Source organism: Grammomys surdaster, unplaced genomic scaffold (assembly GCF_004785775.1).
Source record: "Grammomys surdaster isolate TR1022 unplaced genomic scaffold, NIH_TR_1.0 145, whole genome shotgun sequence".
Lineage (NCBI taxonomy): Eukaryota > Metazoa > Chordata > Mammalia > Rodentia > Muridae > Grammomys > Grammomys surdaster.
In genome coordinates this window covers 4702565-4726234 of record NW_021604603.1, presented here as the reverse complement: position 1 = coordinate 4726234, position 23670 = coordinate 4702565, and the positions used below count along the sequence as shown (strand labels likewise).

Sequence of the window (23670 nt, the reverse complement as noted above, 5' to 3'; positions counted from 1 at the left end):
AGCCGCTGGGTAGTGGTGACACACACCTTTAATCCCAGCACTTGGGAAGCAGAGGCTGGCTAACCTGAGTTCGAAACCAGCCTGGTCTACATAAACGAGTTCCAGGACAGCCAGAGTTACACGGAGAAACTATCTCGGGGTGGGGGAGGGGGAGGAGGAGGAGGAGGAGGAGGAGGAGGAGGAGGGGGAGGGAATGTTTATCCCAGGCCCAGGCCACAGGGCTAACCTGAACTCTGTTACTCAGTACTTCGAACCCACTAACCTTCCGCGGCCTGGCGGGGGAGCCTGCACGCTCTGGGTCTACAGGGTCCGATTGCCATTGGCTGCGGGGGGAAATGATGACCCAATCCCCGTCCAGTGACACGCCTCCGCCTGGGATCACTTCCGTCGCGGGAATCAATTTCCGCCCAGCGTGACCTACACTCTCGCGCGGGTTGGAGCCAAGATGGAGGAATACGCGAGAGAGCCGTGGTGAGCTGCCGCCGCCGCCCTTGTCCCTTATTCCCTCCGCCCGCGGTGGTCTGAGTCCGAGGTGCAAGCGCAGCTCCGCGCGGCTCGGCACGGAGAGCTGGCAGCTGTGGGTGGCGCGGATGAGCGTGACCAAGGTGGCTTTTTAGCATAGCGTGCCGGGACCCAGCACCCCTGTGACCTTGTGCATAGAGAGGAGGTCCGGTGCCGGGCTTGATGGAGCTTTGGAACCTCCTCCCTATGGCAGGTGCTGTCGACCGTGTGCGGGGACAATCCCCTCTGCCCCCTGAGGTGACTTTGAACCCTTGACGTCACTCTGCTCAGTTCTTGCCTCGACGAAGGGATTGTAGATCTCGAGTGCCATACTTGAGGCCTTATGTGTATGGTAGTAAGTGTCCCCATAATGAAGCGTTTCAAATGAGTAGACCACAGATTTCATCCCAAGTCCAAGACGTCTGGATAAGCTCCTTGTAGGTTGGAGAGGTTTTTCCTACGTGGAGTTCCCGGAGAAAAAGGGAGATAAATCAATATGTGGAAAATAGGAGATAAGCTGCATGTGTTCTCCGAAAAGGCATGAACAGACAAATCCATTCATTCAGCGTTTGTTAAGTAAGGGCTGTGTGCTTGGCTCAAGGAGTAAACATGAGTAAATCAGCCATAGCTATCCGCAGTAAATTAGTGTAATAGGTGTTGACTCAACAAATGTTTGAATAAAACCTCAGGGGTCACAAGCTAGTAGAGCTTGATATTTAGGTTATTCTGAGTTTGTTTTTGTTTGTCAGGGTATGAGAGTCAGGATATTATCCTCAAATAGAGTGTCTGCCCAGGAGTTTAAGTTATTATTTGGTGGCACTCGCAAAAGTATGTTGCAGCCTTCTATCCTCAGAGAAGGTAATCTCCATCTATTGAAGTTGGATATGCAGGGTTTCGCTGGCCTGTAAATTGGTACTGGATACCATATAATGACACAGATTGGCAGGAGGGGTAATTTTGTTAAACATTAAAGATTGTATAAGTCTTCGAGTTTTCCCCAGGTCAGGTGGCACAGGCCTGTAACCCAAGCCTCATGAGGCAGAAGCAGGAGAACCAGCAAGTTTAAGGATGGTCTGAGCTATACAGCAATTCTAGGCCAGCCAGTATTAGACCTTGTGTCAGACATATTTTCAGCAGAGTGCAGTGTGCATGCCAGTAATCTCAGCACTTAGGCAAGAGGATTGCTGGTTCCAGGCCAGCCCAGGATACATAGCAAGACTGTGTCTTGGTGTTTAATTAAAGTTACCGGATGTTCCTTTTCTTAGTGTGTTCTGAAACCAGCACTGTCTGAAAAAGTAAATGGGTTTAATCATTGTCATAATACTTTTTGCCATTTGTCTTTAGACTTTATAAATGCAGCGGAAGGAGTTTGGGGAGTTTGGAGTACCAAAGTTTGTGCTTAAGTTGGCTGTACTAGTTACTTGATTTTGGGCAGGCTGCTTAATTTCTGTGTGAGCCATTGTTTGCAGAGGAGATAGTCAACAATCTTTTGTCAAGTTACAAGACTTTGAAGTTTTGAATTCTGAAGGGAAATTAGTCATTATTCAGATCCTAGTGAGCAGTAATGGTAAGTTTAAAAGCATACTGTTGTTATAGTGATGGACCAAGGCCGGCTCACTACAGTGCTTGTCTTTTGTAGGGAGGGACCATAGATTGGGGTTAAGACAGGGTTTTACCACGTAGCCTAGACTGGTCTCTGCCTCTTGACCCTCCTGCCTTTTTTCTCCCAAGTGCATATCTCTTGAGACTGAAATTTTTCTTCTACTACTAATGATTGTATTACTTACAGACTACTTGTTGTTGTTGCTAACTTCAGACTTTGTTGTGAGATTGTTTATAAGCCCAAGTAAGCCTCTCTGTGCTTGCCCAAGTAGCATGTTTGTGGGAGCTGGGATCCAGGAGTGGGTAAAGGAGGTGAAGTCACTTACCTGGGAAAACAGACTCCAGAGACCAGCATCGAGGTCCAGATCTACTGTTTTGCACAGAAGCAAGGGTTTTTATATAGCCTTTGGACTATTGGGGAATCAATAGGAGCTCTGGAGTAGCCAACCATCCCACTGTCACTATGGGGAGGTGCCAGGCTGCCAGAGCCAGAGGGGATGTCTGTAAAGATGGGAAGCAGCCACTGCCCTGTTTAAGGACCCATTCCCACTAGTTTGCTAGGGTCTTCTATTTTGTGTCACATGGTATGCCAGTGGACACTTGTACTCCAGAGTGGTGAAGCCTCCCTCACGTCCTCTGCCCCATTCATAGGCTACAATTCCTACACACATGAACACTATAGAAACAAATCTTAATGTTTGTTTCACAGAGTTCATTTAGATTTGAAGCATGGTGTATGATGTGCGCCAGCAGTGGTCTAGACTCCTGGCTTCCGATTTGAAAGGAGATGGTGGTGGAAGAATTACAGCTCTTTTGAGAGTTAGTTGAAACAGAATTTCCCCTGTACCGTGTGTGTGTGTGTGTGTGTGTGTATGTGTGTGTGTGTAGGCTTTGTGTGATAACAAAAGAGACACTTGCAGTTGACTTAACAAGGCTGGAGAAGCTGTCTGTGTATGTCAGGTCCTGGATTCTATAGGGGCTTTTATTAGCCAGATCCCTAGAGGAGTGAGTGGTTTTACTCTCCTGGTCAGATTACTCAGATTTCAGGATTGTCTAAGTTAGGGGGCTGCATTTGGATGTTGGGTTTATAAGTTTAACTTCTAATTGTCAAATATCCTAGTGTGTTGAATGGATCTGATGCAAACTGAAGCTTAAAATGCTATTTTGAACTTACCCTGAAAAGACTTCAGACGTTTAAAAGTACAGCTAGTGAACCTTCATTGGGTCCCAGCTTTAGCCAGGATCATTCCCTGATTTCTAGAAACTGAATCAATATTGTTGATTAATCACAGTTCAATTATTTTATTTAACTTCTATTTATCTGCTCTTTATAGTACACATCTTGGGACAGACTGAAGTCACTGTGAGTGACTGAAATGCTGGGTGTGGAGGTATGGACCTAAGTGCCAGCACTCAGGGGCGCGAGGCAGCTACAGGAGGCAGGAGGTTTAGCAAGACATGGCCCACACAGTGCTACCGCTCTTTTATTTTGTTTTTTCGAGACAGGGTTTCCCTGTGTAGACCAGGCTGGCCTCGAACTTAGAAATCCGCCTGCCTCTGCCTCCCAAGCACTGAGATTAAAGGCGTGCGCCACCACTGCCCGGTGCTACCGTCCTTTTAAAAAAAGGACTCGATTGTTAAATCCTTCTAGCTTTGGGAACTTGAGGCTGCATAGCTGTGGGTGAGTTTAGTATCCTTGCCTCTGTTTTACAAACTAAGTTTGTTGGTTTCAGTGGGCTTCACATCCTTTCATATATTAAGCAAAAAAAAAAAAAAAAAAAAAAGGTTCTATGGTTTATGAATAAGAAATAAGGTCATCTTTTCTTCCTTCCTGTTTTTAGCCCCTGGCGAATTGTGGATGACTGTGGTGGTGCCTTTACCATGGGTACCATAGGTGGTGGCATCTTCCAGGCCTTCAAAGGTTTTCGAAATTCTCCAGTGGTGAGTGAGTGATCGGTCTCATTTTATATTCACTGGAAGCTAGGGCTAGAGATAGATTGCATTTACAGTCTATTATATTATCATCATTATTGTAGTGTGTGTGTGTGTGTGTGTGTGTGTGTGTTTTGCTTGCATGTATGACTATGCAATACTTGGTGCCTGGTGCCCATGTTTCAGATCTGGAACTGGAGTTACAGACAGTTGTGAGCTGCCATGTAATTGCCGGGAATTGAACCTGGGTCCTTTAGGAGAACAGTAAATGCTCTTAACCTCTGAGCCATCTCTCCAGCTCTATTTTATTTTATGTATTGGGATGTTTTGTCTGCATGTTTGTCTGTGTACCATGTGCACAGGCCAGAAGAAGAGATTGCATCTTCAAGAAAGAGTTAGATTTTTGTGAGTTAACATGCGGGTGCTGGGAATCAAACCCAGGTCCTCTGGGAGAGCAGCCAGTGCTCTTAACCACTGAGCCGTCTCTCCAGCCTCTGATCTATTACATTTTAAACCACTTCCTTTTGTTCTTTTGTTTTTGTTACAGGGAGTAAACCACAGACTCCGAGGGAGTTTGACAGCTATTAAAACCAGGGCTCCACAATTGGGAGGTAAGAGGAATGTTTCCATTTATACTCTTCAGTTATACTTTTTTTTTTTTTTTTTTTTTTGGTTTTTCGAGACAGGGTTTCTCTGTATAGCCTGGATTGTCCTGGAACTCACTCTGTAGACCAGGCTGGCCTCAAACTCAGAAATCCGCCTACCTCTGCCTCCCAAGTGCTGGGATTAAAGGCATGCGCCACCACCGCCCAGCCTTCAGTTATACTTTTGCTGCTCTCCTGAATATGGGACTCTACCTGTCTGTTTCCTGTCCCTCCCTCATTCCCTCCTTCCCTTTCTTCATTGGTCCACAGACTGGACTCAAGAGCTTCCTGCTTCAACTTCTTGAGTGCTGAGATTGTAGTTTAGCCAGCATATTTTCTTTTTTTCTCTTTTTATATTGGTGATTTTTATTTGCTCTGCTCGTCTGGTGTCCCTGTAAGTTCTTTTGGGTTGATGCTTTGTTTGGAAAGTTAAGTTGGATTACTGTATCTTTTAAAAAATCTGGTTTCTGTCATTCAGGGATCCAATGTTTGTTTTGTTTCAACTTGTCTTTATTTTCATTTATGTTGTGTGCATTCCAGTGTATCTGCCACATGTATGTAGGTCCCATGGAGGCTAGAAGAGAGTTTGAGATCCCCTGGACCTGGGCTTGCAGGTGGTTGTGAGCTAAGGGCTGTGGGTGCTGGGACTAAACTCAAGTCTCCTGCAGGAGCAGCAAGCACTTTGCACCACTGAGCCATTTCTCCTGCCCCAAGAAAGAGAGGCATACCAGGAGTGTGGGTGTGGGCTCCCTAATTGCTTTCTCTTCTCTCTCTTCATTGTGATGGGCTCATTAGATAACCCCAGGCTAGCTCCAAAGCAAACTTACTTGACTATAATATTTTAATATAAGACAAAAAGGAAATTTAGGCTAGTTGTTCTCCGCTTGGTTTGTTTATGAAACAGGTAGCTTTGCAGTTTGGGGAGGACTGTTTTCCATGATTGACTGCAGTATGGTTCAAATAAGAGGCAAAGAAGACCCCTGGAACTCCATCACTAGCGGTGCCTTAACAGGAGCCATTCTGGCAGCAAGAAGTAAGTGAGCACTGCTCGTTGTGTGTGCTTTGGCTTTTGTAATGCTGAGGTTGAACCTTGGACATGGTAGGCAGCTGCCTTACACCAAACTATATCCTCATCCTATTAAGTAAGCCATCATTTGTACATATTGTCTAAGCCAGTTTCTTAGGATGACCTATCTGTCTTTAATTAATGAAACTTGTATTTAATGTCAGCACTCAGGAGACAGAGATAGGCAGATCTCTGAGTTCAAGGCCAGCCTGGTCTAAGAATTGAGTTCTAAAACAGCCAAGGCTACACAGAGAAACAAACAAAAAAATGGAACCTGTAATCTGTGAGACTGAGCATTGCTTTATTTGGTATAGAATGAATATTTATGGTGGTCTGAAGAGTCAGTAAAAATAGAAAGGTATATTGGTGGGTTTTTAAAAATTTTATTATTATTACATTATTCATGTGTCTGTGTGGGGGCACATTTTCTAAATGAGATCAAAGGGCAGTTGGCTAGAGTTGTTTCTCTCCTTCCACCACTTAGATTCCAGGAAGTGGAATTCAGAGCCTGTACCTGCTGAGTCCATCTCCCAGCCCGTTTGTTTGTTTGTTTGTGGACAGGATCTCCTGTAATCCAGAATGACCTTGAACTTTTTCCATAGCCTAGAATGAACTTGAATACCTTATCCTCCTGCCTCTGCTCCTTAAGTTCTGGGGTGACAGGTGTGTGCCCCTTAGAGAGTATGATGTATTACAGTAGTTAGAGCAATGGCCATTTGTTACCTATGTAACCGACAGACTGCCAAACTCTTTGTGTGTGGTTTCATAAGTTCTCCACCACATACAACTGTTAGGAATAAAGACCCTCTGGATCCCAAGAACAGAGTGTAAACCAGAATGCCTTTGGGCTTAAACTAGAAGTTTAAACGTTTTTCTCTTAAAAGTCCAGGCATTAATAGCTAATTTACCCTATTACATTAATTTAATGTGTGTGTGTGTGTGTGTGTGTGTGTGCGCGCACACACACACACAGCATATGGAAATCAGAGAACGACTTGTGAAGTGGTTCTCTCCTGCCTTGAGGGGTCCCAGGATTGAATTGAGGTCATCAGGCTTGGAGAAAAACATTGTTCCCTATTGAGCCATCTGGCTGGTCCAGGAATAATATTTTAAACTTATGGACTGTGTGATCTTGTTGGTCAATTGGTTTTTGAGACAGTCTTATCATTTAACCTTGGTTAAATTCCTGGAACTTACAGTGTAGACCAGGCTGGCCTCAAATGCATAGAATTCTGCCCGACTTGTCTCAGTTCTGGGGTTCACAGGCATGTGACACCCTGACAAGGAACTGTGTGATCCAGTGCTATTAAGGGATGCGAGCATACCTCAGTAATGCATACATGCAAGAACATGGCTGTAGTCCAGTATAACTTTTGTATTGGTTCCTTTCTGTTGCTTTGATAAGACACTATGACCAAAGCAATATATAGAAGACAGTTTATTTGAGGCTTACAGTGTCAGAGCCTGCCTACCTCAAATGACACACCTCCAACCAGATCACACCACCTAATCCTTTCCACAGAGTCCCACCCTCCGGGGACAGAGGAGTCAAGCATATGAGCATGTGGGGCTATCTCATGCAAACTGTCTCAGCTTTGTTTAAAACATAGGCATCAATATACTATGTAGTGGAGTGGACCCCTCAGCCACAGTTTTCTGGCTATGGGTCTTGAACAGTGAAAGAGTGCTGAATGAGAGGATGTAACTCTGGATAGCCCTTTCCTTTAAAGCAGTCTTTGTCATTAATGTCTTCAGATGGGCCGGTAGCCATGGTTGGGTCAGCTGCAATGGGCGGCATTCTCCTAGCTTTAATCGAAGGCGCTGGTATCCTGCTGACACGATTCGCCTCTGCGCAGTTTCCCAATGGTAAGTCCTCTTAAGTTCACACACAGGGGAACGGGTCCCTGACATTAACAAAGAATGTATTTTATTTGGTAAAATGGAGTGGTTTGTGATTTTTACTTTAGGTATCAATATACTATTTATATTGTTTGAGTCTGTGATGACCTCAAAAGCCAGTGTAAAAGTAGCAGGTGGGGACTGGAGAGACGGCTCTGTAGTTGTGAGTGCATGCTGCTTTTGCAAAGGATCCAAGCCCTGTTCCCAGCACTCACTTCGGTCATTCACAGCTACCTGTAACTCCTCTCCAGTTCCAGGCAGATCTCATGGCCTCTTGGCCTCCACGGGCGCTGTACATGTGTGGCACACATAAGCAGGTACATGCCATACATATAAATAAAAATAAATTTTTTAAAAGTAGCAGGTCTATAATTATCATTTTTAGCTAGCCACAGTGAAACAATGCTTTGGCAACTTAATATTTTGATGACTCTAGCTTTTGTCAATTTGACATAAAACCAACCAAGCAAATTTTGAGGCTGGCCTGGGCTACGTGAAAGTTCAACAAACTTTATTAACTCTTGGAAATAAAGTTGTAAAATTTTGTTCTGGAACAAGTTACAAGGCAGCTTCCCGTCTCAGAGCTTGTTTCATTGGTTTTGGTCTTTGTTTTTGAGAAGATTCTCACACATTCGTTATTTAAACTGGATTAGTGAGTTCTTTTAAACATAACCAAGGGGTTGTAGCTTGATGGTAAAGAACTTGCAAAGCTTTGAAGAGGCCCTGGTTTTTATCTCCTATGCTGCCAAAATAACAACAAAAATATAACAAGGTCACTTTAAGTTCTGTGGACATAATTTTAAATGGATACCAAGAGACGGGTTAAGGGGACTGGAGAGGTGGCTTACTGGCTCAGAGTGCTTGCCACTCCTGAGAGCACCCCAGGTCAGTGTGTAGCATGCACATTGAGTGGCTCTCACTTTCCCCTGACTCAAGCTCCAGGACATCCAGCACCCTCTTGCCTCCACGGAACCTACATGCACCTACACAGACAAACATACAGATAAATTAAAAAATGTTAAACCTTTTTAGAACCTTCTCAGTACACACAGGGCAGCTCACAGCCTCCTGGAACTCCAAACTTTGCAGCTTCCACAGTGGTGTGCACACATACATTTGCACACATACTGGTAAAATTGTAGGGGCTGGGGAGATGGCTAAGCAGTTAAAAAGACTGGCTTCACTTCAGAGGACCCGAGTTCAAGTCCCAGCACCCACATGACAGTTCATATCTGTCTATAACTCCAGTTCTAGGGTATCTGACACCTTTACACAGAGATACATTCAGAGGTGGAGGCAGGAGGATCAGGAGTTCAAGGCCAGCCTGATTGTAAGCCAGACCAAGTCTCAAAGCAACAAAAAAACGTATTACTTCTTCTGTGATAGATCCATCTGGCTGCCCATTCTGAGCTACCTGTGGTAAATCTGAAGGGTCTCCAGACCTTTGGTGGGCATTGGACAGATCTTTATAAAGGAATTGAGACTATAGCTGTAGTGTAGCAGAAACTTTTAAGTTGATTGATTTATTTTCTACATATGTATACTTTAAGTTGGATGCTATTCTCTTACTAATCCCTTTTCCATCTTTCTTGCAGGCCCTCAGTTTGCTGAAGACCACTCCCAGCTGCCTTCAAGCCAGTTGCCGTCCTCACCATTTGGAGACTACCGACAGTATCAGTAGGACTTGGTTCCCAGGATTCCTGGACCTGGGTGGACTGTAGTTCAGTAGGGTTTCAGAAGATCAAGTTACAGTCTGTTTAACGCCTTAGGTGGGACACCGGCGGCCAGACGGGCCATGAAGAGACATTTAGCACATTTTTCTATTTAAAAGAGACTCAGAGGGTGGAAAAGATACTGAGTTTATTTATTCATGCTTGGATTGCATCTGTGATCAAAATAAATGTCTAATACCATTTAAAGAATGTATGTGAGCTTAGAAGATAAAGGACCAAAGGCCAGATAACAGTGAGACTCAACCGTCATTCCTTCTCTGCCTGGTGTTTTGTGTACAGTTATTCAGACAATAAAAGGCTTCCGGGACTTAACCTTTCCTTTTAAAGTTACAGAGTTCTGCCTTTCATACCGAGCATTCTTCAGATAATGCATGCTTATGCCAATCCCTCAACTTACATGAGATGAATTGTGTATGAGAAGGACTGAGTAATCAGCGTGAATCATTACACAGGATTTAAGGACTGAAAGATATGCCTCGTGTTCGTCCTTTGCTTTGTAAGCAAACTGCTATCTTGGTTTAGCAGATGCTGGATAGCCGGGCAGAGTGCACACCTTTAATCCCAGAGCAGGTGATTCTCTGTGAGTTCCAGGCCAGCCTGGGCTACATGGGGAAACCCTGTCTTAAAAAAAAAAAAAAGCCGGGCGGTGGTGGCGCACGCCTTTAATCCCAGCGCTTGGGAGGCAGAGGCAGGCGGATTTCTGAGTTCGAGGCCAGCCTGGTCTACAGAGTGAGTTCCAGGACAGCCAGGGCTATACAGAGAAACCTTGTCTGGGAAAACCTTAAAAAAAAAAAAAAATACTGGATTTTAAACTCTTTTAGAGCTGCCTTTTCTTGATTCCTGGTCATCATCAAAACAATTTCCTTCTAATATGCCCAAATCTGTATGAAGAGATGTTGAGGTATATAGTTTTGCTTGAAAATACAGAAGACAGGCATGAAAGCTCACACCTAAAATCCCATCCCTTGGGAGGCTGAGGCAGGAGGATCCAAGTTCAAGGCCAAAATTGACAGTAGTCTCAAAAAAATCAAGAGAGAAGGAAATTCTTTTTGTGAAAATTTCCTTATGAACATACACCAACTGGGATTGATTCATTCCACTGTTGACAGAAAGAGTTGTCTCAGCGTCTAGTGATGGTGAATTATACCCTGGAGTGTAAACATCTGAGTTCCTACTTTGAGTTCTCTTGGGTGTCTACTGAGACTTAAGATTGCTGGCTCACGTGATAGATCTGTCTGTAACTCTGAGGAACTGCCAAATTGTTTTCCATAAAGTCTGTACTATTTTACTATTCCCAGAAGAAATGAAAAACGGTCTCTCTCCTCCTTACCCCCATGCTAGGAATTAAACCCAGGCCCTCTTGTCTGCCAGGGAAGTATACAACCACTGAACTATACCCCAGCCCTGCTCCCTGTCTAACCCTCCTGACACGCAAGGTGGTATGCCATTGTGCTTGAGGTTATTGTCGTTTTTGGTTGTTTTTTTGAGAGACTATCTTGTTCATTTGATTTGCATTTCCCTAAAACATTAATGAAATGGAGTTTGGTAATCATCTGTTAGGTGTGTGTCGCTCCATCTTTCAGTCATAGAATAAACGTGTATCAGAAAAGGGTTCAGATAGCACATTCAGTTGCAGAGAGAAGATGCGCTCTCCTAAGGTGAGCTCATGCATCCCTTTGCATGATATGTCAGTAAATTCCAGTTCCTTGATGCTGATTTACATGTAATGCTATTCTAGTTTTGTCATTTAAATGGGTAGCTGGGGTCTAGCTTACCTGAATTATCTTTTGTTTTAGGTAGTCTTGCTGTATAACCTGGAATGGCCTTGAACTTGTAAGCCTTCTTCCTCAACTTCCTGAGTACTGAGATTGGATCCCACCATAGTCCACTAAGCTCTGTTTTTCTTCTCTTTGTGTCACTGGGGATCCAACCTAGGGCCTTGCTCATCTACTCTACCACTTAGCCATCCACTGCCCGTGAGACAATCCTTGATCTAGTAGATTTTCTGGAAATAATTATGGGGTAGGTGAGAGAGGGGTAAAAGAAAGCTAGCTAGTTTTTAATTTAATTATATTTTCTTTTACCACATGCACAGCATGTGATATAAAACTGACTGAAACCCTTCCCAGTGTTGTTTCCAAGATTTTGAGGCTCACCTTGGAAAATGACTTCCCTTCATCCATCCTGTAGTCAGCAGACTTCTTATCCCAGTGCTCCAGAGAAATGGGGAGCTTAGAATCTACTACATACTTTTATAAAGACTGGTAGCATGCATGAAGTCCGGGGTTCATTCTGAGCACTGCATAAAACTGGGCATGGTGTTACATGCCTGCACTTCCAACATCTGTGTAGGGGTAATCTCTTGTGCATTGGATGAATTCATTGCCTATCACTACAAAACTGATGGCCAATGAGATGAGGCAATGAGATGATGGCAGGGTTAGAAGGGACATGTGGGAGAGATGTGAGTTCTGGGGAATAATCAAGCAAGGAAAGATTCCCTGCCTGGACTTGGATAGAGTCAGCTGTGTGAAACTCACCAGAGATAACTAGCCATGTGACAGACACAGGATATATAAGTTACAAGCTTGTCAGAGAACAAGTCTAGCTTATGGCCTAGGTATTTACTCAAGTTGTTACTCCAAGTTGTTACTAGGGAACTAGGGACTTTAGGAAACTAGGGCTTGGGTGGAAAAGCCTGTGATTACACATCTGGAAGAAGCAGGAGGATCAGGAGTTCAGGGTCTTCTCTGCTACATAGTGAGTTCAAGCCCAGCCTAGAACACATGAGACCCTTTTCCAAATACAAAATACAGCTATAACATTTTTGGTAGATACTGTAACGCTGTCTTGGGTAGAGCCCAAGATAAAAGCTAAAACATCAAAACCGTTTTAATTAATAAATTAATCAGAGAAAAGCACATGGCAGAAGGCTTCTCTAGGCCTTCCCTGGAATAGCGGAATTAATTTCCTGGTTGAAATGCTCATCTGTTTTCTCATTTTTCTGCTAGCTGAACTTGACTAGAATTGGCCTGTAACTGGGTTCTGAGTTAGAAGCTGTAGGTACAGCTGCAGCACTTGCTATTGCAAATATGTCTGTTCCCACATGCTAAGTGTCTAGCGACTGGAACGGGTCATAGTTCCATCCTGTGATCTGCTTTTCTTAGTTAACTCATTGTAGGGCTGGAGAGATGGCTTAATTAGTAAAGTGTGCCAAAGAAATATTCAGACCTTGGTTCAGATCTCCATTGTGGTGCCCTGCACCTGTTGGGACAAAAGACAGGGGAATTCCAGAGCTCTCTGGCCAGCTAGTCTAGCCAGCTGCAGAGAGATCCCCCACTGGGGGACTTGGAAGGGGTAGTGGCTCAGCAGGAGAAAGTACTAACAGTGCAAATTCGACAATCTTAGTTTGATCCCTGAAACATAAGAAGCCAGATGTGCACATCTGTAATCTCAGTGCTCCTGAAGACAGAACAGGAGAATCGTCCAAACCCTCTCAGACCAGCTTGCTCAGAATATGCAATATGATAAATAAGAATTGTGGGTTGGAGAAATGGCTCAGTAGTTAAGAGCACTGACTGCTCTTCCAGAGGTCCTGAGTTCAATTCCCAGCACCCACATGGTGGCTCACAACCATCTGTAATGAGATCTGATGCCCTCTTCTGGTATGTCTGGAGACAGCTACAGTGTACTTGTCATATATATAAAATAAATAAATAAAATCTTAAAGAAAAAAAGGAAAGAAACAAGAATCGCTACCTCAGCAAGATGAAAGGCAAGAACCAACTCCCCGAAGTCGCTTTCTGGGCCTCATACTTGCACCCACAGTCATACATACATACATACATACATACATACATACATACATACACATACACACTAAATATTTTAAAAATATATCTGATAGCCAGGCAGTGGTGGCTCAGTCCTTTAATGCGAGCACTCAGGTGGCAGAGGCAGGTGGATCTCTGTAAGTTCAAGGCCAGCCTGGTGTACAGAGTGAGTTCCAGAACAGCCAGGCTACATACCAAGAAACTCTGTCTTGAAAAACAAACCATCTATCTATCTATCTATCTATCTATCTATCTATCTATCTATCTATCTATCTGTCTGTCTATCTATCTGTGTGTATTGCATATATGTGTATTATATATAGATATGTATTGTGCATATAATATATGTATATATGTGAATATAATATATATGTATATGTGATATATGTGTATATATATATGTATGTACACACACACACACATATATCCTGTAAAACAATAGAAAGCCCCAGATCCCAGATGGCAACCTCTGACATTCATATAGCTATGCACAGATACACAAACACACAAAAACAAAATAAAAGTAAACTAATTGTTTTCAGTCTGTTCTGTCACATCACATGGGTGCACAGATGGAACAGACTGTTTCTGGGGTAACACAGCCTTACCCATAGTCATGACTTTTCTTGCTGTCATGACAGAATTCCACCCCACAACCAACACAGAAAGGAGACCAGGGATTAATATTAGTTGGTGTTGAAGTCGAATTTCTTGCCAATAGAAGCCACTTGCAGTGAGACAGTATGCAGTTCCCTTGCTTCAGCCTCACAGTTGCTGAGACTGTAGGTGTGAGCCACCGTGCTTGGCAGGAACTACATCTTATAACAGATGCTTGATAAATACTGAGTAAACAAAATACAGGCAGCTGTGTTAAAAAAAAAAGTTGGAAGCTTTTAGAAGATATATTTTTGGGTCGACAATGTAATAATAAATGTCTATGTAAACTCAAATATAGTATAAAAATTAAATATTCTGGACTTTGCAAGACAGCTCAGCAGGCAAGAGCATTTTGCCTTCAAGCCTCATGACCAGAATTTGGTCCTGGAACACACATAGTAAAAGGAAGGACCAACTCCCTCAGATTGTCTTCTGGCCTCCATGTACATGTCCTACATACACAGGCAACAAATGAATTCATTTAAAATGAAAAAAAGATATCCATGATACAATTGAATTTTGTATGCATAGCTTCTTGATTTTTTTCATTAAGTGTTTTAACTATTATCCTGATTTTGATGTTTAGTAGCCACCTGTATCTCTGTTTTTGTTAATAGTTGAACTGGCCAGTTTTTGGTCATCCTGACATTAGCTAGAGTCCTCAGAGAGGAGGGAGCCTCAATTGAGAAATGCCTCTATAAGATCAGCTGTAGAAAAGCTTATAGGACACTTTCTTAATGACGGAGGGCCTAACCCATTGTGGGTAGTATCATCTCTAGGTTCTATAAGAAAGCAGGCTAAGCAAGCCATGAGGAGCAAGCCAGTAAGCAACACTCCTCCATGGCCTTTGCATCAGCTCCTCTCTCCAGGTTCCTGCTCTGCTTGAGTTCCTGTCCGGACCTCCACTGATGATGAACTGTGGTGTGGAAGTGTAAGCTGAATAAACCTTTGCTCCCCAAGTTGCTTTGGTTATGATGGTTTTTGTTTGGTTGTTTATTTGTTTTTTTGTTTTTTTGTTTTTTTTTGTTTTTTTTTTTTTTGAGACAGGGTTTCTCTGCATAGCCCTGGCTGTCCTGGAACTCACTCTGTAGACCAGGCTGGCCTCGAACTCAGAAATCCACCTGCCTCTGCCTCCCAAGTGCTGGGATTAAAGGCATGCACCACCACCGCCCGGCTGGTTATGATGTTTTATCACAGCAAAAATGACTCTAAGACAAGTTGGTCCCGGATAGACCTGACTGTGTTGTCTTGGGGAAGATTGTGAAAGGACTTTGGAATTTAGTGCCAGAAAAGCACTGAGTATTCATTGATGAGCTCTCTGCAGGAGCTTAGAAGATAAGCTGTTGAGGGCAATGCAGAAGATGGAGGCCTGGCTTGTGAAGTTTCAGAGGGAAGTTTAAAGACTCTATGGGAGCCATTTGTTATTTTGAATTAAGATTTTGTGGTTCTAGTTAGCTGCGGCAGAAGAATCAGCTCTGATTAACAAGATACCAGAACCACTAAAGTAAAACTTTTGCTTTGCTGGGACCCTCAATGCTGGTCAACTGGAGTTGAGAAGTTAGTGGTGATTAAGAAGATAGCAGTATTGTTGAGGTGAAATCTTCTGGAAAGTGTTTCCTGAAAGTACACAGAAGCTGTGTTCCAGAGGCGGCCACAGCTGTACCTTGCACTGGCAGCTGAACTTGGTAGTGCAATAAGAGTCATCCAGGTAGTACTGGTTTTGAAGGCATAAAGGGGTCATTTGTCCTTGGAAGAGGCCATTGGTGGAGATGCAGCCTCAGTGGCAGTTGGTGGCCCAGGATTGAAGGAGTCATGCAGAGAAGTTAGGCCTATGAGAAGCTATTGCTGAAGGTGCAGCCCAGTTGCAGAAGACCCACCCCATCGTGGAGATGTCAGTACCATAGGATGACCACCAAGAACAGCAGCAGCTGTGGAGTGGAGCCAACTGGAGTCTGGAAGACAAACTGTGTGCTATAGAGAGTGGAGCCAATGGAGAAGATTCTGAGTGAATCCTAGACATTGAACACCGAGTTATTCACACCGATGGAGTTTGGGGTTGCTTTATTCAGATTGTGACTATGCCCTGGTTCCTCTCTCTTGGAGTGAGAAGGCATTCAGTTTAATTTTGCAGGAGCCCACAGTTGAAAGATGCAGTGTGATAAAGAAACAAGAGATTTTGAATTTTTAGAGAGATTGTATATTTTACAAAAAAACTGAAGTTTTCATGTGTTTGAATTTGTGAGGACCGTGGGACTTAGATTGTGATATTACTGTGCCATCTTGGGGATAAATGAGAAAGGGGAGTTCTAACTGAACAGTGATATGTTTGTCAAGTTGACGAGATCAAAACTCTAAGAAAGTATAATTTTTAGATAACTGTAGACTTAAAAGCTGTAAAGCTATACATTTCATAAAGAATCTCTTATGTTAGCATCTTATGTAACCATAAAGCAATGATCAAAAACAAAATTCACATTGTTGGGGTCCAGGAATCACCGTACAAACCACTCAAACTCCAATTTCAGTTAAGAAGGAATAATTTATTGAACACACGCCCCAGGACTGAGCGACCAGGGACACAGCATAGACTTGGGAGCTAAGACTGCATCCCCAAGTCAGAATGCTACAGAGTTTTTAAGCCTGAAATCCACATCAGCGCCAGGTTATCCTACAAATCAGGATCTAGAGATAGGGGATCTCTTTAGGAACATGTCTTTGTGGTACACTTATCCTGCTCTCATTGGTTGGAGTATTCAATTGTGGCAGGGTGATTTGCCTACCGAGCATTCATGTCTCAACTTGCCAATCAGGATGTCACTTACCCAGAGAGGTCTTGGGAACTTAAACTTTACTGTGATTCATTCTAAATTAGGGCAAGGATTTGGGGAGTTTCCAAGATCACCAAAGCATGGAACATAACAGAGTATACAATCAACTCTGCCATGAGAAAGTTTCCTTGTAACATCATAAAATGGTTTGTTGTAGACATAAGACAAAATGGCCACAGTAATGTCAGAAAGGCAGTGGCTAACTATATCTTAACACACATTAGTTATAGTTATTAAACTGTGGACGTTTTTTTTTTAGATCTCTTGTTTTTCCTGTAATGTCCTATTTCAAGATCTAATACAGAACCCCAAATCCTATCAATTGATGCCATGGTTTTTTAGTCTGTAGATTGCTTCTCAATCTTTCTTTGTCTTTTGTGATTTTGAGGCTCCAGCAATACGGCTTCTCTGGCAAGAAATCACATCCAAAGACTTCCTAGGTCTATATGATCCTGCTCAAATGCAGACATGCTCTTAGTACACATCTTTAATCCCTAACAATGTGGGTAAGGTGAGTTTGTAGAAGGAAGCAGCCATGTTTGAAAGTGACATCTAATTGAGGGGCAGACAAATCACAGAGAGGTTTAACAAAATAAACCAGAGATAGGATTCACCCTGCTCTCAAGAGAACAGTACAGAAAAGAGAGGCTACTGAAGAGCAGTGAGAAAGAATGTGTGTGTGTGTGTCTGTGTGTGTGTGTTAGTTTTAATGAAACAGTTGTACAGAGGCAGGTTGCATAGAGAACAAGCTAGACACAAGTGAATACAGAAGGAGCCAGAAGATTAGAACATATTGCCAAAGTTAGTATGGGGCCAAGCAGAGCAACTCAGGCAGAAGTGGAGAGACACCAGATTGAATCAGTCAGCTTGGATGATTAGATTGTACAGAGGCTAGAAACTCCTAGGCCTAATGATAGTGTTGGGGTCTAGGAATCACCTCACAAACTGTTAGTTAGATAGAGATAGTTTATTGAGCATACACCCCAGGACTGATTGACCAAGTTGTTAAGGTTTTGTCTTTTACTGTCTATTGTAATGCTAAGTGCGGGTCCCCAAGACCTGAAGTCTACACTTAGCCCCTGTGACTCTGCCCCCAAGTTAATTCTGATCGGTGAATAAAGGTGCCAATAGCCAATAGCTGGGCAGAAGAGACATAGTCGGGGGTTAGGCTTTTCAGGCTTGGGGTCAAAGGAGGACCATGAGGGAGGAGGAAGAACCCTGCAGAGAAGGAGAAAGGAGAATCCACCATGGGTTAAGGGTCAAGAAAGCATGGCTCTAAGGGCTGCCCAATTGGAGTTAAGAGCAGCCCAGATGGAACACAGTAAATACTAAGTAATAACTTGGAGTTATTGATAGGAAAGTAGATTCTAAAGCATGGAAGGCAGGCAGCTGCCCAGCTAGTGTGCTGTTTAGGGCTTATTGTAAATTTATCTAGGAACTCAATAACCTAAGGCAGGGTAAAAACCCTTGACTAGGAATTAACTTCTACAACACAGGGCCACAGTCCAGATTCTGGAACTGAACTGTGACATTGAGGTAAGATCCTACAGAGCTTTTAAGTCTTTTTTTTTTTTTTCCTGAGACAGGGTTTCTCTGTGTAGCCCTGGCTGTCCTGGAACTCACTCTGTAGACCAGGCTGGCCTCGAACTCAGAAATCCACCAGCTTCTGCCTCCCAAGTACTGGGATTAAAGGCGTGCGCCACCACCGCCCGGCGAGCTTTTAAGTCTTAAATCCACAAACATCTGCACCAAGTTATTCAACCAATCAGGATTTAGGGATAGGGGGTTTCCTAAGGAACATGTCTTTGCTGTACATTTATCCTGTTCCCATTGGTTGGGTTTTTTAACTGGCAGGGAATTTTCCTTGTCTAATATTCATGTCTTAACTTGTCTAGCAGGATGGGACTTGTGTAACATTCATGCCTTAACTTGCCAAACAGGATGTCGGTTACCCACATACATGTCTCTTCCTGCCATGTAGGATGTCAGTTCCCAGGGAGGTCTTGGGAACTTAAACTTTACTAGACTGTTACTCAAAATGGAAGTCTTATTCCAAATAGTTTCTTATATTGGTGCAGGCGTCTCTCTTATGTTGCGGTCAATCCCAGGGGCAGCTTATACCATAAAAGCTCATACACAGGTACAGGAAGTGCTGTTGGGTGGTTGGTTTGGGTCCAAGCTTATTGTGGGTAACTATACAAAGCAATTCAGCTAATTTTAATCTTAATTGGTTTCCAAGGGCCTAGAACATAACAGAATATGTAATCAACTTTGGCATGAGAAAGTTTCCTAGTAACAGCAAAAACAACATATGAGAAAGTTTCCTTCTAATATTAGTAACAGAACAACAAAATGGCAGGCTAACCAGGTAACAGTTACCTAAGTGACCAAGCCAGCTCAGTCAGTCAACAGGGTCTCAAGGGAGGGAGTGAGGATTGAAAAGAAAAAGACAGACAACACTATAACATGACTCCAGCCAGTGCTGAGGCTGAGGCAGCTTTAGTTTTCCCAGTCTGCTTTTATATCATTCTAGGAACGTCCAAAAACCGTGGTCAGTTCTTAGATCGTAGACAAAGAAATCAAGTGAAGTTGTAAACAAGACCACACAAGATAGTAATCAAGTGAGTAGTAAACAAAGCCCCATGGTCACTGTTTCTAATATTCTTATCTGAGCTTACTTCCTTTTTGGAGCCCAGTGACAAATGCCAAGTTCCTAGAAGCAGCACCAAAAGCTCTCAACACCAGGCCTTAACATATCACCTAGACCTTAAGACTCCAATCTAGGCCTTAATATTTTTCCTAGAAAGAAACACTCTAGGATCAATCCAAGCCTTGTATTTGCACAGATTGCGTGTGGTTCTCATCTCATTCTTTTTATCTGAGGAAATAAAAGCGACATTTACAGATATTTTGGAAAGCAATGTTTTTAAAAACTTGTGGGTGCTGCAGAGATAGCTGACCTTTTAAGAGCACTGACTTCTCTTCCAGAGCACCAGGGTTCAATTCCCAGCCCCTACATAGCAGCTCACAACTGTCTGTAATCCCAAGATCTCACAAAAATATATGCAGGCAAAACACCAATGCACATAAAATAAATATAAATAATTATTTTTTAAAAAGCTTACTCTTATTTTATGTGTATGAGTATTTTGCCTGCATGTAAGTATATACTCTGGTGGTTTGAATATAATTGGGAGTGGCACTGTTAGGAGGTGTGGCCTTGTTGGAGGAAGTGCGTCACTGTGGGGGTGGGTTTCGGAGGTCTCCTCCTATGCTCAGGCTCCACCCACCGTGGAAGAGAGCTTCTTCCTAGCTGCTTGAGGATGCCAGTCTTCTCCTGGCTGCCTTCAGGGATCAAGATGTAGAACTCTCAGCTCTTTCTCCAGCACTGTGTCTGTCTGCACACTGCCTTGCTTCCCACCATGATGATAATGGACTAAACCTCTGAAGTTGTAAGCCAGCCCCGACGAAATGTTTTCCTTTAGAAGAGTTGCCGTGGTCATGGTGTCTCTTCACAGCAATGGAAACCCTAAGACAGACACTATGTGCACACCTAGTGCCTTCAGAGGCAGAAGAGGTGCTCATTTGCAATGCCTTAGATCTGGAGTTACAGATATGTGTGGGTAGCCATGCAGATGCGGAACCTGAGAGGCAGTGAGTGCTTTCACTGCTGAGAGATCTCTTTAGCTTTGGCACTTTAAAAAATGTACTTTTTGAAAATTGTATGTGGCCGGGCGGTGGTGGCGGACGCCTTTAATCCCAGCACTTGGGAGGCAGAGGCAGGTGGATTTCTGAGTTCGAGGCCAGCCTGGTCTACAGAGTGAGTTCCAGGACAGCCAGGGCTACACAGAGAAACCCTGTCTCGAAAAACAAAACAAACAAACAAAAAAAATTGTATGTGTGTGACTGTTGGCCTGCATGTTTGTATATGTACTATGTACCTGCCTGATAGCTACAGAAACCGTAAGAGGGCACTGGATTCCCTGGATCTGGAATTACCAACAGTTAATGAATCACCATGTGGATTCTCTGCAAAACTCACAAGTGCTCTTAACCAGCGAACTGTTTCTCCAGCCCTGACATTTATCCTTTATTAATTTATTTGTTTTTGTTTCTTCGGCCAATAAAGAACCTTCATCTTTTATTGATTGATTGGTTTGTTTGTTTGGTTTTGCTTATTTATTTGGGACAAGGTCTGGCAATGTAATCCTGACTATTCTAGAACTCACGACGTAGAGCAGGAACTACCCCTGACTCCCAAGTGCCAGAGTTAAAGGCGTGTGGCACTACACCACCTCCTTTATGCTTTGATTCCCCCCACCCCTTTGGTTTATTTTATGTGTACAAGTGTATTGTCTAGGTGTAAGGTATGCGCTAGTGTCTAGTGCCCTGGGGTCAGAAGAGGCGTTAGATCCCTTGGAACTGTAGTTATAGATGGTTATGAAGTTAGCATTTCTGTGATGGGAGCTGAACCCAGGTCCTCTGCAAGTCCAACAAGAGCTCTTAACCACTGAACCACCTCTCGTGCCCTTTATCTTTCGAAGAATAGTAATTTGTTTTCACAGGGCAACTCTTCTTGAATTTTGTATGTGATCATGATTGAGACTTACTGGGAAGGAGGGCATGGAGATGATGCCCCCTTTCCCAGTGCACACTGGGGGTAGGGGGCAGTGGTACCTGTGTTACTCAACTGCTTATACAGGAATCTTTGACTGCCTAAAATGGTATAAGTATGGATTTTTTTTTCCTTGTAACTTATGAGAGTAAGATTATTTGAGGTGCAAATATATTGTTTTTAACTTTAGCCTATTAACTTTGATATGTGGTATTATCATTATCAATACAGTTTTCTGTTTATAACCAAGCCAGTCCAGTCAGTCAACAAGTTCTCAAGCCCGGGAGGATTAAAAGGGAAAAGATTAGACAACGTTGTAACATGGCCCCAGCCCCTCTGAGGCTGAGGGCGGGTTTATTTTTCCCCAATCTGCTTTCATACCATTTTAATTACATGCAGGTATTAAGGTCAGATCTAGGTTGAGGAACTAGCAATACAATAGATGCAAACAGTCAAGGAACTAGCAAGGCAATAAGCAAACTCCCATGATCACTGTTTCTAAGGGCTTATCAGGATGACCAAAATATCTAAGCCTACTTCCCTGCCTTAGCCCAAAGTAATATTTATGCCTGAAGCCTACTTCTTTGTTCTAGACTAAGATTTAGATTCCTGCCTGAACTTACTTCCTTGTCATGGCCCAATGTCAGGTTCCTGCCAAAAGGCCCCAAAAGCTTTCTACATGTTTATTTCATTCCTTCTACATGTACTAATTGGAATTCTTTTTAAAGAATTGCTTCTTGGGGCTGGAGAGATAGCTCATCGGTTAAGAGCATTGACTGTTCTTCCAAAGGACCGGGGTTCAATTCCCAACACTCACACTGTTAAAATCTAGAAATCACTGCACAAACCACTCAGATACTGATCTCAGCTGAACAGGACTGGTTTATTGACTGCCTTCCCCAAAACTGATCAATCAGGGCTGTGGTCTAGACTTGGGAGCTGAAAGCTACAACCACAAATGTTTTCCAGGATCAGTCTATATTGGCAAGAAAACCCATAATGAACTCAAAAGTATGGGCTGGGAGGGCTGTAGGGTGGCTGACTTTTTTCCAAGTTCTTTAGTAGTTTAGACATAACAGTTCAAGCTGACCTCTATCTTGCTTAGCTCTAAGTGAAGGCTACAGGTAGGGGATTTCCAATAATGATGATGATGGTAAGCCTCAGAATATATGGCCAACTTTACCTTAACTCTAAGCCAAACTATTTTTCTGTGTTTACAGTCAAGCTACTTTTGTGTCAGCAATATGGGGTGGCTGGTGGGCATGAAACAAAACGGCTCCAGCTATGTTGGGCAAACAGGCTTCAACACACATGGCAGCTCATAGCTGTAACTCCAAGATCTGACACCCTCACAGACATGCACATGGGCAAAACACCAGTGCACATAAAATAAAAATAAAAGTAAAAAAATGGTTTTCATATACTTTCTCATTTTTTACCTGTATAAGCTCATGGGTATTTATTTCCCTTGGGTGCTATGATCCAATACTATCATTATTTATTCGTGCAGGTTGTTCTAAACTTGGCTGTTGGGAACTTCTTCTGGTTGACTTAAAAAAAAATTAGATTAATTTTTTGTGGGAGGTGTAGAGGTCAGAGGTCAGAGTCGGTTCTCTTCTGCTCCCGGGTGGGTTCCTGGGATCAAAGTCAGCTTGGCAGGCTTGGCAGTACTTGCCCCGGCTTGGCAGTACTTGCCTCAGCCGGCTCTTACCTACCTTCAACATCACTTTTTTCTGCTTGTTTGTTTTGTTTTGTTTTGTTTTGTTTTGAGACAGGGTTTCTCTGTGTGGCCCTAGCTATCCTGAGACTTGCTCTGTAGACCAGGCTGGTCTCAGATTCAGAGATCCTCCTGCTTCTGCTTCTTAAGGGCTGAGATTAAAGGTGTGTACCACCACACTTGGCTCAACAGAATCTTTCATTTTCCCAGTGATGGGACTTGAATTCAGGACCTCGTATGTACTATACAAGCGTTACCACTTCGCTGTGTTCCCAGCTGTCTCAGTCCCTGGTCTATTGCTGTGATGAGGAACCATGACCAAGGCAATTCTTTCAAGAAAGAAACATTTACTTGGGGAGCTGTTTCCAGTTTTGGGGTTTTAGTGTATTATCATCATGGTGGGGGACATGTCAGTCATGTGCTGGAGAAGGAGCTGAGAGTTCTGAGCCACAGGCAGCAAAAAGAGAGAGAGACTGAGCCTGTCATGAGATTTTGAAACCTCAAAGCACACCCCCAGTTTTTTTGACATACTTCCTCCTACAAGGCCACACCCCCTAATTTTTCTGATACTTTCAAAGAGTTCCACTCCCTGGTGATTAAGCATCCAAGTAAATGAGCCTGTAGGAGCCATTTTTATTCACAC

General features: G+C 43.2%; 1 protein-coding gene across 1 annotated transcript; it reads left to right on the top strand.

The window, feature by feature from the left end:
- The first annotated feature begins 433 nt into the window (after positions 1-433).
- Timm17a (translocase of inner mitochondrial membrane 17A) lies at positions 434-9703 on the top strand. The gene is made up of 6 exons (XM_028764692.1): positions 434-471; positions 3945-4044; positions 4583-4646; positions 5584-5712; positions 7501-7611; positions 9240-9703. The coding sequence occupies exons 1-6, from the start codon at positions 446-448 to the stop codon at positions 9323-9325; spliced, it is 516 nt and encodes a 171-aa protein (XP_028620525.1). The 5' UTR covers positions 434-445; the 3' UTR covers positions 9326-9703.
- Positions 9704-23670: the final 13967 nt, after the last annotated feature.

Bases quoted from the DNA above. Each gene is read 5' to 3' on its own strand.
- Timm17a (XM_028764692.1), top strand. From the start codon at position 446: ATGGAGGAATACGCGAGAGAGCCGTG. The intron at 4,647-5,583 runs GTAAGAGGAATG...TTTATGAAACAG, and splicing joins CAGGGCTCCACAATTGGGAG to GTAGCTTTGCAGTTTGGGGA. The intron at 5,713-7,500 runs GTAAGTGAGCAC...TAATGTCTTCAG, and splicing joins AGCCATTCTGGCAGCAAGAA to ATGGGCCGGTAGCCATGGTT.